This window comes from Salvelinus alpinus, chromosome 3, assembly GCF_045679555.1.
Source record: "Salvelinus alpinus chromosome 3, SLU_Salpinus.1, whole genome shotgun sequence".
In the NCBI taxonomy this organism is placed as follows: domain Eukaryota; kingdom Metazoa; phylum Chordata; class Actinopteri; order Salmoniformes; family Salmonidae; genus Salvelinus; species Salvelinus alpinus.
The window spans coordinates 106,132,719-106,146,620 of NC_092088.1; the positions used below are offsets into that span (position 1 = coordinate 106,132,719).

The following is a 13,902-nucleotide window of genomic DNA, read 5'->3' on the forward strand; positions in this document are numbered from 1 at the left end:
ACGGTCAAGTCTCTTAGTGTGTCACGGTCAAGTCTCTTAGTGTGTCACGGTCAAGTCTCTTAGTGTGTCACGGTCAAGTCTCTTAGTGTTTCACGGTCAAGTCTCTTAGTGTTTCACGGTCAAGTCTCTTAGTGTGTCACGGTCAAGTCTCTTAGTGTGTCACGGTCAAGTCTCTTAGTGTTTCGCGGTCAAGTCTCTTAGTGTTTCACGGTCAAGTCTCTTAGTGTTTCACGGTCAAGTCTCTTAGTGTTTCACGGTCAAGTCTCTTAGTGTTTCACGGTCAAGTCTCTTAGTGTTTCACGGTCAAGTCTCTTAGTGTTTCCCGGTCAAGTCTCTTAGTGTTTCACGGTCAAGTCTCTTAGTGTTTCACGGTCAAGTCTCTTAGTGTTTCGCGGTCAAGTCGCTTAGTGTTTCACGGTCAAGTCTCTTAGTGTTTCACGGTCAAGTCTCTTAGTGTTTCCCGGTCAAGTCTCTTAGTGTTTCGCGGTCAAGTCTCTTAGTGTTTCCCGGTCAAGTCTCTTAGTGTTTCGCGGTCAAGTCTCTTAGTGTTTCACGGTCAAGTCTCTTAGTGTGTCACGGTCAAGTCTCTAAGTGTTTCACGGTCAAGTCTCTTAGTGTTTCGCGGTCAAGTCTCTTAGTGTTTCACGGTCAAGTCTCTTAGTGTTTCACGGTCAAGTCTCTTAGTGTTTCACGGTCAAGTCTCTTAGTGTGTCACGGTCAAGTCTCTTAGTGTTTCACGGTCAAGTCTCTTAGTGTTTCACGGTCAAGTCTCTTAGTGTTTCACGGTCAAGTCTCTTAGTGTTTCGCGGTCAAGTCTCTTAGTGTTTCGCGGTCAAGTCTCTTAGTGTTTCGCGGTCAAGTCTCTTAGTGTTTCACGGTCAAGTCTCTTAGTGTTTCACGGTCAAGTCTCTTAGTGTTTCGCGGTCAAGTCTCTTAGTGTGTCACGGTCAAGTCTCTTAGTGTTTCCCGGTCAAGTCTCTTAGTGTTTCACGGTCAAGTCTCTTAGTGTGTCACGGTCAAGTCTCTTAGTGTTTCACGGTCAAGTCTCTTAGTGTGTCGCGGTCAAGTCTCTTAGTGTTTCACGGTCAAGTCTCTTAGTGTTTCGCGGTCAAGTCTCTTAGTGTTTCGCGGTCAAGTCTCTTAGTGGATGTCATAAGGTGAATGCACCAATTTGTAAGTCGCTCTGGATAAGAGCGTCTGCTAAATGACTTAAATGTAATGTAAATGTAAATGTTTCGCGGTCAAGTCTCTTAGTGTTTCGCGGTCAAGTCTCTTAGTGTTTCACGGTCAAGTCGCGGTCAAGTCTCTTAGTGTTTCGCGGTCAAGTCTCTTAGTGTTTCACGGTCAAGTCTCTTAGTGTGTCACGGTCAAGTCTCTTAGTGTTTCACGGTCAAGTCTCTTAGTGTTTCACGGTCAAGTCTCTTAGTGTTTCACGGTCAAGTCTCTTAGTGTTTCACGGTCAAGTCGCGGTCAAGTCTCTTAGTGTTTCACGGTCAAGTCTCTTAGTGTTTCGCGGTCAAGTCTCTTAGTGTTTCGCGGTCAAGTCTCTTAGTGTTTCACGGTCAAGTCGCGGTCAAGTCTCTTAGTGTTTCGCGGTCAAGTCGCTTAGTGTTTCCCGGTCAAGTCTCTTAGTGTTTCACGGTCAAGTCTCTTAGTGTTTCACGGTCAAGTCTCTTAGTGTTTCACGGTCAAGTCTCTTAGTGTTTCCCGGTCAAGTCGCTCGGTGTTTCACGGTCAAGTCTCTTAGTGTTTCACGGTCAAGTCTCTTAGTGTTTCACGGTCAAGTTGCTTAGTGTTTCGCGGTCAAGTCTCTTAGTGTTTCACGGTCAAGTCGCTTAGTGTTTCACGGTCAAGTCGCTCGGTGTTTCACGGTCAAGTCTCTTAGTGTTTCCCGGTCAAGTCGCTCGGTGTTTCACGGTCAAGTCTCTTAGTGTTTCACGGGCAAGTCTCTTAGTGTTTCACGGTCAAGTCTCTTAGTGTTTCGCGGTCAAGTCTCTTAGTGTTTCACGGTCAAGTTGCTTCGTGTTTCACGGTCAAGTCTCTTAGTGTTTCACGGTGTACCAGCACCACAGTAATATATGAACCTCATGATACTTATGATACCAACATTTCAGGATACCCTGGTACTGTTTTATATGATACTACCAATCTAAAGAACCAGCTGACTCCTGTTATAAAGTAATTTAGTTAATAAATTCACTTAAAATGGTTTAAGCAAAAACATCTGTCTTTTTGTATGCACCGGTCCAATAATGTCCACTTCACCTTCATGCCATCTCCCCTGTGGCAGCTGTAATCAGCCATCACTCACCTTCCAGCCATCACTCACAGCTGTAATCAGCCATCACTCACCTTCCAGCCATCACTCACAGCTGTAATCAGCCACATCACCTTCCAGCCATCACTCACAGCTGTAATCAGCCACATCACCTTTCAGCCATCACTCACTGCTGTAATCAGCCACATCACTTTCCAGCCATCACTCACAGCTGTAATCATCAGCCACATCACCTTCCAGCCATCACTCACCTTCCAGCCATCACTCACAGCTGTAATCAGCCACATCACCTTCCAGCCACATCACCTTCCAGCCACATCACCTTGACGGCCAAACCCGGACGATGCTGGGCCAATTGTTCGCCACCCTATGGGACTCACAATCACGGCCGGTTATGATACAGCCTGGATTCGAACCAGGGTGTCGGTAGTGACTCCTCAAGCCCTGAGATGCAGTGCCGTAGACCGCTGCGCCACTCACGAGTCCCTGTGGGCCAGGGCTGTGACAGCTGAGTCCCTGTGTGTGTCTTGGTCTTGTACCTGGTGCTCTCCTGAGGCCCCTCAGGGCCCCTGATGCAGGGTGAACCAGAGTTCAGCTCCTGGGTTCAGCAGGCCGGTTCATATGTCTCTGAGGAATCTCTTGACCTCTACCAAACGTAGAGTTCTCCAAGATATTTCAGGTCTAGAAGAGGTTTTAAGGTTTATAGGTGATCATGTTGTGTCTTAATCTTAACTTGACTCTGTTTTGATTTAATTTATTCCCACTGTAAAGCCCTTTATATAAAGGTTGACTTATCCCCTGACAGAATACATATAGCTTCTGTAGGCTTATCAGTGACAGCAGGTGATGGTGGTCATTGACTGTTACTGTCTTCTGATCCTGTTCCAGTGTTTGCCAGCTCAGAGCCTGTGCCAGGATTCCAGGGAGACACTTTACAGCTGGCATTCATCGACCTCCGACAGGTAAGCAGTATACCTCTCATCCTACGGCCAACTGTTCCCCTGTCCTGTGACCCAACACAACCTCTCCTACAGCCAACTGTTCCCCTGTCCTCTGACCCAACACAACCTCTCCTGTGACCCAACAAAACCTCTCCTACAGCCAACTGTTCCCCTGTCCTCTGACCCAACACGACCTCTCCTGTGACCCAACACAACCTCTCCTACAGCCAACTGTTCCCCTGTCCTCTGACCCAACACAACCTCTCCTGTGACCCAACAAAACCTCTCCTACAGCCAACTGTTCCCCTGTCCTCTGACCCAACACGACCTCTCCTGTGACCCAACACAACCTCTCCTGTGACCCAACACGACCTCTCCTGTGACCCAACACAACCTCTCCTGTGACCCAACACGACCTCTCCTGTGACCCAACACAACCTCTCCTGTGACCCAACACGACCTCTCCTGTGACCCAACACGACCTCTCCTCTGACCGACTGGTCCCCTCTCCTGTGACCCAACACGACCTCTCCTGTGACCCAACACGACCTCTCCTGTGACCCAACACGACCTCTCCTGTGACCCAACACAACCTCTCCTGTGACCCAACACAACCTCTCCTGTGACCCAACACGACCTCTCCTCTGACCCAACACGACCTCTCCTGTGACCCAACACAACCTCTCCTGTGACCCAACACAACCTCTCCTGTGACCCAACACAACCTCTCCTGTGACCCAACACAACCTCTCCTGTGACCCAACACGACCTCTCCTGTGACCCAACACGACCTCTCCTGTGACCCAACACGACCTCTCCTCTGACCGACTGGTCCCCTCTCCTGTGACCCAACACGACCTCTCCTGTGACCCAACACGACCTCTCCTGTGACCCAACACAACCTCTCCTGTGACCCAACACAACCTCTCCTGTGACCCAACACGACCTCTCCTGTGACCCAACACAACCTCTCCTGTGACCCAACACAACCTCTCCTGTGACCCAACACAACCTCTCCTGTGACCCAACACAACCTCTCCTGTGACCCAACACAACCTCTCCTGTGACCCAACACGACCTCTCCTGTGACCCAACACAACCTCTCCTGTGACCCAACACGACCTCTCCTCTGACCGACTGGTCCCCTCTCCTGTGACCCAACACGACCTCTCCTGTGACCCAACACGACCTCTCCTGTGACCCAACACAACCTCTCCTGTGACCCAACACGACCTCTCCTCTGAAACACAACCTCTCCTGTGACCCAACACAACCTCTCCTGTGACCCAACACAACCTCTCCTGTGACCCAACACAACCTCTCCTGTGACCCAACACGACCTCTCCTCTGACCCAACACGACCTCTCCTGTGACCCAACACAACCTCTCCTGTGACCCAACACAACCTCTCCTGTGACCCAACACAACCTCTCCTGTGACCCAACACAACCTCTCCTGTGACCCAACACAACCTCTCCTGTGACCCAACACGACCTCTCCTGTGACCCAACACGACCTCTCCTCTGACCCAACACAACCTCTCCTGTGACCCAACACGACCTCTCCTGTGACCCAACACGACCTCTCCTCTGACCCAGTAGCACACTGTCCCTGTAGGTCAGGATTAGCCCTACAGTACCCTGACTCCAAGCCAACTGTTATGGATCCATTAAGCCATCACCAGCTCTGCTAACAGCTCTCTCTTACTCTCTATGTGACCTGGTTAATCTGGGCCTCAGGTCAGGAATGGGTTAGTACTGGTACAGCAGGTTGAGGTTACACAGAAGGGAACCAGCATGTCCCCTCTGGGAGGGAGGGAGAGAGGGAGGGAGAGAGAGGGAGGGAGAGAGAGGGAGGGAGAGAGAGAGAGGGAGGGAGAGAGGGAGGGAGAGAGAGAGGGAGGGAGAGAGAGAGGGAGGGAGGGAGCGAGGGAGGGAGGGAGGGAGAATCTTACCGTCTGCAAACATTTGGTTTGTCTTAGGAAGTTGTGGCTGAAATAAATTGTGTTAGCCAGCTAACATACTCATAAAGCACCCTGGGATCACTCACTACTCATAAAGCACCCTGGGATCACTCACTACTCATAAAGCACCCTGGGATCACTCGCTACTCATAAAGCACATTTACAGCTCCTGTATCAGGCCAGATCTGGTGCGTCTGTCGAGAGCTCCTGTATCAGGCCAGATCTTGTGCGTCTAGAGAGCTCCTGTATCAGGCCAGATCTGGTGCGTCTAGAGAGCTCCTGTATCAGGCCAGATCTGGTGCGTCTAGAGAGCTCCTGTATCAGGCCAGATCTGGTGCGTCTAGAGAGCTCCTGTATCAGGCCAGATCTGGTGCGTCTGTAGAGAGCTCCTGTATCAGGCCAGATCTGGTGCGTCTGTCGAGAGCTCCTGTATCAGGCCAGATCTGGTGCGTCTAGAGAGCTCCTGTATCAGGCCAGATCTGGTACGTCTGTAGAGAGCTCCTGTATCAGGCCAGATCTGGTGCGTCTGTCGAGAGCTCCTGTATCAGGCCAGATCTGGTGCGTCTTGAGAGCTCCTGTATCAGGCCAGATCTGGTGCGTCTAGAGAGCTCCTGTATCAGGCCAGATCTGGTACGTCTGTAGAGAGCTCCTGTATCAGGCCAGATCTGGTGCGTCTGTCGAGAGCTCCTGTATCAGGCCAGATCTGGTGCGTCTGTAGAGGGCTCCTGTATCAGGCCAGATCTGGTGCGTCTGTAGAGAGCTCCTGTATCAGGCCAGATCTGGTGCGTCTAGAGAGCTCCTGTATCAGGCCAGATCTGGTGCGTCTGTAGAGGGCTCCTGTATCAGGCCAGATCTGGTGCGTCTAGAGAGCTCCTGTATCAGGCCAGATCTGGTGCGTCTAGAGAGCTCCTGTATCAGGCCAGATCTGGTGCGTCTGTAGAGGGCTCCTGTATCAGGCCAGATCTGGTGCGTCTAGAGAGCTCCTGTATCAGGCCAGATCTGGTACGTCTGTAGAGAGCTCCTGTATCAGGCCAGATCTGGTGCGTCTGTCGAGAGCTCCTGTATCAGGCCAGATCTGGTGCGTCTTGAGAGCTCCTGTATCAGGCCAGATCTGGTGCGTCTAGAGAGCTCCTGTATCAGGCCAGATCTGGTGCGTCTAGAGAGCTCCTGTATCAGGCCAGATCTGGTGCGTCTGTAGAGGGCTCCTGTATCAGGCCAGATCTGGTGCGTCTGTAGAGAGCTCCTGTATCAGGCCAGATCTGGTACGTCTGTAGAGAGCTCCTGTATCAGGCCAGATCTGGTGCGTCTGTCGAGAGCTCCTGTATCAGGCCAGATCTGGTGCGTCTGTAGAGGGCTCCTGTATCAGGCCAGATCTGGTGCGTCTGTAGAGAGCTCCTGTATCAGGCCAGATCTGGTGCGTCTAGAGAGCTCCTGTATCAGGCCAGATCTGGTGCGTCTGTAGAGGGCTCCTGTATCAGGCCAGATCTGGTGCGTCTAGAGAGCTCCTGTATCAGGCCAGATCTGGTGCGTCTAGAGAGCTCCTGTATCAGGCCAGATCTGGTGCGTCTGTAGAGGGCTCCTGTATCAGGCCAGATCTGGTGCGTCTAGAGAGCTCCTGTATCAGGCCAGATCTGGTGCGTCTAGAGAGCTCCTGTATCAGGCCAGATCTGGTGCGTCTGTAGAGGGCTCCTGTATCAGGCCAGATCTGGTGCGTCTAGAGAGCTCCTGTATCAGGCCAGATCTGGTGCGTCTAGAGAGCTCCTGTATCAGGCCAGATCTGGTGCGTCTGTAGAGGGCTCCTGTATCAGGCCAGATCTGGTGCGTCTAGAGAGCTCCTGTATCAGGCCAGATCTGGTGCGTCTAGAGAGCTCCTGTATCAGGCCAGATCTGGTGCGTCTAGAGAGCTCCTGTATCAGGCCAGATCTGGTGCGTCTGTAGAGGGCTCCTGTATCAGGCCAGATCTGGTGCGTCTGTAGAGGGCTCCTGTATCAGGCCAGATCTGGTGCGTCTAGAGAGCTCCTGTATCAGGCCAGATCTGGTGCGTCTAGAGAGCTCCTGTATCAGGCCAGATCTGGTGCGTCTAGAGAGCTCCTGTATCAGGCCAGATCTGGTGCGTCTGTAGAGGGCTCCTGTATCAGGCCAGATCTGGTGCGTCTGTAGAGGGCTCCTGTATCAGGCCAGATCTGGTGCGTCTTGAGAGCTCCTGTATCAGGCCAGATCTGGTGCGTCTAGAGAGCTCCTGTATCAGGCCAGATCTGGTGCGTCTAGAGAGCTCCTGTATCAGGCCAGATCTGGTGCGTCTGTAGAGGGCTCCTGTATCAGGCCAGATCTGGTGCGTCTGTAGAGAGCTCCTGTATCAGGCCAGATCTGGTACGTCTGTAGAGAGCTCCTGTATCAGGCCAGATCTGGTGCGTCTGTCGAGAGCTCCTGTATCAGGCCAGATCTGGTGCGTCTGTAGAGGGCTCCTGTATCAGGCCAGATCTGGTGCGTCTGTAGAGAGCTCCTGTATCAGGCCAGATCTGGTGCGTCTAGAGAGCTCCTGTATCAGGCCAGATCTGGTGCGTCTGTAGAGGGCTCCTGTATCAGGCCAGATCTGGTGCGTCTAGAGAGCTCCTGTATCAGGCCAGATCTGGTGCGTCTAGAGAGCTCCTGTATCAGGCCAGATCTGGTGCGTCTGTAGAGGGCTCCTGTATCAGGCCAGATCTGGTGCGTCTAGAGAGCTCCTGTATCAGGCCAGATCTGGTACGTCTGTAGAGAGCTCCTGTATCAGGCCAGATCTGGTGCGTCTAGAGAGCTCCTGTATCAGGCCAGATCTGGTGCGTCTAGAGAGCTCCTGTATCAGGCCAGATCTGGTGCGTCTGTAGAGGGCTCCTGTATCAGGCCAGATCTGGTGCGTCTGTAGAGAGCTCCTGTATCAGGCCAGATCTGGTGCGTCTGTCGAGAGCTCCTGTATCAGGCCAGATCTGGTGCGTCTGTAGAGGGCTCCTGTATCAGGCCAGATCTGGTGCGTCTGTAGAGAGCTCCTGTATCAGGCCAGATCTGGTGCGTCTAGAGAGCTCCTGTATCAGGCCAGATCTGGTGCGTCTGTAGAGGGCTCCTGTATCAGGCCAGATCTGGTGCGTCTAGAGAGCTCCTGTATCAGGCCAGATCTGGTGCGTCTAGAGAGCTCCTGTATCAGGCCAGATCTGGTGCGTCTGTAGAGGGCTCCTGTATCAGGCCAGATCTGGTGCGTCTAGAGAGCTCCTGTATCAGGCCAGATCTGGTGCGTCTAGAGAGCTCCTGTATCAGGCCAGATCTGGTGCGTCTGTAGAGGGCTCCTGTATCAGGCCAGATCTGGTGCGTCTAGAGAGCTCCTGTATCAGGCCAGATCTGGTGCGTCTAGAGAGCTCCTGTATCAGGCCAGATCTGGTGCGTCTGTAGAGGGCTCCTGTATCAGGCCAGATCTGGTGCGTCTAGAGAGCTCCTGTATCAGGCCAGATCTGGTGCGTCTAGAGAGCTCCTGTATCAGGCCAGATCTGGTGCGTCTAGAGAGCTCCTGTATCAGGCCAGATCTGGTGCGTCTAGAGAGCTCCTGTATCAGGCCAGATCTGTCTTTAGGCCAGGGAGGGTTGACCTCCGATGAGGAGAGACATCCCAACGTCTCTCTGCTAATTACTGCACGGCACTGCTTACCTGATGTTTTAAATATGAAACTATCTAAAAGAGTAGTGAGGTGTTGGAGTCCCTAAAGGAGAATCCTCTTGGCCTGGTGACCTGTGGTGACCTGTGGTGACCTGTGGTGACCTGTGGTGACCTGTGGTGACCTGTGGTGACCTGGAAGTTGAACCCTAATGCATAGTGCATGTTACCGTTCATTCACCATGCCTCATTCCACTGGATAAGATCCTTGGATACGGTGTGAAGATGAGACCCTACAATCACAAACATTTGTCTCTCAATATGCATTCTACCGTGCGCCACACTGTCATGCTCAGACCACGTTCTTGTGAGGATGAGAGTGTGGAGAACACATAAACAGTTTGAGATCCTTCCATTCTACTCTGCTGATTGGGTCAGGGAGGGGAGAAGAGACCTGGGAACAGTTTGAGATCCTTCCATTCTACTCTGCTGATTGGGTCAGGGAGGGGAGAAGAGACCTGGGAACAGTTTGAGATCCTTCCATTCTACTCTGCTGATTGGGTCAGGGAGGGGAGAAGAGACCTGGGAACAGTTTGAGATCCTTCCATTCTACTCTGCTGATTGGGTCAGAGAGGGGAGAAGAGACCTGGGAACAGTTTGAGATCCTTCCATTCTACTCTGCTGATTGGGTCAGGGAGGGGAGAAGAGACCTGGGAACAGTTTGAGATCCTTCCATTCTACTCTGCTGATTGGGTCAGGGAGGGGAGAAGAGACCTGGGAACAGTTTGAGATCCTTCCATTCTACTCTGCTGATTGGGTCAGAGAGGGGAGAAGAGACCTGGGGAACAGTTTGAGATCCTTCCATTCTACTCTGCTGATTGGGTCAGAGAGGGGAGAAGAGACCCAAGAAGAGTCCCCAATCACTGTCCTGAGATATTTATTTAGACCAGAGGCCAGAGTGCTCCCTACTGGCCCTCCAGCACCATCTGGTCTCCCATCCAGGGACCGACCAGGACCAACCCTGCTTAGCTTGAGGCCAGCCAGCAGTGGGCTGCAGGGTGCTATACTGCTGTCTTTTTCCTCACTAACTCCCAGAATAATGTCCTCTCTGTGTGTTGATTCAGCTGCTGGACCTGTTCATGGTGTGGGACTGGTCTACGTACCTGGCTGACTACGGACAGTCCACCTCCAAGTACCTCCGGGTCAACCCCTCCACTGCACTAGCACTTTTGGAAAAGTGAGTACTGCCGTTTCTACTGTCTTTACTCAATGTGTAGTCAGTTTCTACAGTCTTTACTTAATGTGTAGTCAGTTTCTACTGTCTTTACTCAATGTGTAGTCAGTTTGTAGTTCTACTGTCTTTACTCAATGTGTAGTCAGTTTGTAGTTCTACTGTCTCTACTCAATGTGTAGTCAGTTTGTAGTTCTACTGTCTTTACTCAATGTGTAGTCAGTTCTACTGTCTTTACTCAATGTGTAGTCAGTTTGTAGTTCTACTGTCTTTACTCAATGTGTAGTCAGTTTGTAGTTCTACTGTCTTTACTCAATGTGTAGTCAGTTCTACTGTCTTTACTCAATGTGTAGTCAGTTTGTAGTTCTACTGTCTTTACTCAATGTGTAGTCAGTTTGTAGTTCTACTGTCTCTACTCAATGTGTAGTCAGTTTGTAGTTCTACTGTCCTGGTTAGACCGAACTTAGTCAGACTGTCTTCTCTAACCCGCTAGAGTGCTTAGTCTGGCCTGTATCTGTTATCTACATATTCACTACTAGACCTCTTAGTCTGTATCTGTTATCTACATATCTACATATTCACTACTAGACCTCTTAGTCTGTATCTGTTATCTACATATTCACTACTAGACCTCTTAGTCTGTATCTGTTATCTACATATTCACTACTAGACCTCTTAGTCTGTATCTGTTATCTACATATTCACTACTAGACCTCTTAGTCTGTATCTGTTATCTACATATTCACTACTAGACCTCTTAGTCTGTATCTGTTATCTACATATTCACTACTAGACCTCTTAGTCTGTATCTGTTATCTACATATTCACTACTAGAACTCTTAGTCTGTATCTGTTATCTACATATTCACTACTTCTTCTTTTCTCTTGTCTACTTGACCTTTGAACCTCTACCATGCAGAGTCTACAGGGGGTATGTTATACATTTTGGCTTATTTGTTTCTTCCCATAGTCTGGTGTCCATTGAAAGTAATTTACTCCATTTGGGTTAAGGGTCATTTATACCATATGGGTTAAGGGTCATTTATACCATATGGGTTAAGGGTCATTTATACCATATGGGTTAAGGGTCATTTATACCATATGGGTTAAGGGTCATTTATACCATATGGGTTAAGGGTCATTTACACCATATGATTTAAGGGTAATTTACTCCATATGGGTTAAGGGTCATTTACCAAATAAAAAAGTCTCTATTCTTTATGTGGGCAATAATCCCCCTCTCTCCCCCTCCCTTACTCTACCTCCCACCCTCCCTCTCTTTCATTTCTCTCCCTCCCTTTCCATCTCTCTCCCTCTCTCCATCTCTCTCCCTCCCTTCCTCCATCTCTCTTTATCTCCCTCTCTCTCTTTCCATTTCTCTCTCCCCTCCAGAATGAAGGACACCAGTAAGAAGAACAACATATTTTCTCAGTTTAGGAAGAATGACCGAGACAAACAGAAGCTGATTGAGACCGTGGTGAAACAGCTGAGGAGCCTGGTCAATGGGATGTCTCAACACTCCTAGAACAGAGATGGACAGACAGACACACAGATGGACAGACAGACACACACACACACACACACACACACACACAGACAGACAGACACACACACACACACACACACACACACACACACACACACACTAACCAACCATCACCTTTCAGTTTCACCAGATTCGCTGCATATTGTAAATAAGGAGAAGACGACACACAGAAACAGACGAGACATCGAGCTAAAACAGTTTCTTCTGTCGGGAGAAAAGAGTGAAATGTTTTAAATGTATTTTCTAAAGGCTCAGAATACTATGTTTTGTATAAAGTGAGAGTGCAGTGATTTGTGTCACCGCGGTGTCGCGGTGGTGATGTAAGGAATGTAAAGATGGCATCTCAGATGAAGACTGAACAGGAAACTGATGTTCACTAGGTGAAGTGGCCCAGATAAGGGACTGAGCCATCAAATATAGGCTCCAATCCCCCGAGCCCTATGGACCCTATCCGCCCTGCTCTAAAGTAGTGCACTATATAGGGAATAGGGCCCTGCTCTAAAGTAGTGCACTATATAGGGAATAGGGCCCTGCTCTAAAGTAGTGCACTATATAGGGAATAGGGCCCTGCTCTAAAGTAGTGCACTATATAGGGAATAGGGCCCTGCTCTAAAGTAGTGCACTATTAGGGAATAGGGCCCTGGTCTAAAGTAGTGCACTATTAGGGAGTAGGGAGCCATTTGGGACACGTCCTGGAAGATCTCTACAACGCTCCATAGTGCAGTCCTGGGTGGAGTTAGTTTCTACTGTAAATATGTTGGATATTTAACACTACAGAGAATCACGCTGGCTGTGTCACAAATGTCATTTCCACAGGGCTCTGGTCAATGCCAGGGATGCCCTCGCGCCCTGTCTCTGCCAGTCATTCAGCTCGCTGTCTCTGCCAGTCATTCAGCCCAGCTTGAATCAAACAGCTTTGATTATTAGTGTCCAAATGACCTGCATGAACATGGTTCCACTGTTTAAACCCATTACGGGACAGAGACCTTTGTTAATTTACACTCAAACTATTATCTTTTGACAAGAAAGACACCGAAAATCATGTTTTTTGTATCAGCCATTATTAGCTAAATCAATTTCTTGCATCCAAAATTATACTTGTTTTTGTTCCTCAGGTGAAATGAAAAGCTTTTGGTTTCAAACGCTTTAGAATCTACCGCTAAGACATTTCAACAAAGCAATAATGATCTAGTCCACCCGCAGGTTCTGCTTAAAGAACGACTTCCGTCTCGAATCTCAAATCACATTTCATAGTTGGAATTATGGTTTTTAAATCTGTGCTACTTTTTAACAGGCATTTTGCACTGAATAGCTATTATTTCAGTTAGCCTTTTTTTCATAGTTGCTTGTAAATGTCATTGTACAAACTGCATATTTTGTAAAGACAATAAGAATGAGTTTTCCTTCTGTTACGAATAAAAGGAGTTTGTCGTTCTGAAATGAAATCTCTTAAATCTAGTCTTTCAATGAATTAAATTATAACTGCGATTAGTCAATACATCACCTGGGTGAGAAATGTCATTTCTCTCCATTTTTTTGTTCCCAGTGAAATCCCTATTGAATAACCCGCTCGACATTCCAATGGGAAATGAACTGAGTGTTCGTTAGGATGGACTGGCGTGGCGGGAAAGAGAATATGCCCCCCTGTGTAACCCAAGTCTATTTGTTTTTATTTGTGTGCGGTAATAAAAATGTGTTCACTCAATCAAACGCAGACTGGTGTGTGTATATATATCAAGGCATTTTAAATTGTAAGTATTGACAGAAATGGTTGCGTTGTTGACATGAAGTTGATACAGATTTACATCTTGTCTTTATGGGAAGCTAGTAGCTAGTTTATCTCTGTGAAACGAGAAGCAGACCTAGAGGAGGAGGGCACGATCACTGGAGATGGGAGGGATAACACCGTCCTCGGCCCGGCCAGGCAGACGAACGTACGCAGTCCTAGCTCCCCCTGCAGAGTACAAGACCCGGTGCAGAGAGGGATCTGTCGTGCTCTCTCAGCCAGCAGGCAGAAATACTGTGAAGGACCCAGCTGTGAAGGTTTCCCCCGTAAAGCGGTTTAGGCTACCTGACTGAAACGGATTAGATTATGTTAGTAGTTGACAGTAGATACCTGACTGAAACGGATTAGATTATGTTAGTAGTTGACAGTAGATACCTGACTGAAACGGATTAGATTATGTTAGTAGTTGACAGTAGATACCTGACTGAAACGGATTAGATTATGTTAGTAGTTGACAGTAGATACCTGACTGAAACGGATTAGATTATGTTAGTAGTTGACAGTAGATACCTGACTGAAACGGATTAGATTATATTAGT

At 49.1% G+C, this 13,902-nt stretch overlaps 1 protein-coding gene across 5 annotated transcripts in view; it reads left to right on the forward strand.

The window, feature by feature from the left end:
- exoc6 (exocyst complex component 6) overlaps positions 1-13,287 on the forward strand; it is a 92,541-nt gene extending 79,254 nt beyond the window's left edge. For 3 of the 5 annotated variants that reach the window (XM_071394744.1, XM_071394741.1, XM_071394745.1), the window contains 3 exons: positions 3,167-3,240; positions 9,925-10,037; positions 11,424-13,287. In XM_071394744.1, coding sequence (XP_071250845.1) covers positions 3,167-3,240; positions 9,925-10,037; positions 11,424-11,556 — 320 coding nt within the window. In that variant the 3' untranslated portion in view covers positions 11,557-13,287. Of the gene's footprint in view, positions 1-3,166; positions 3,241-9,924; positions 10,038-10,950; positions 10,963-11,423 lie in introns of all 5 variants that reach the window. The other 2 variants (XM_071394740.1, XM_071394743.1) reach the window with 1 other exon arrangement.
- Positions 13,288-13,902: the final 615 nt, after the last annotated feature.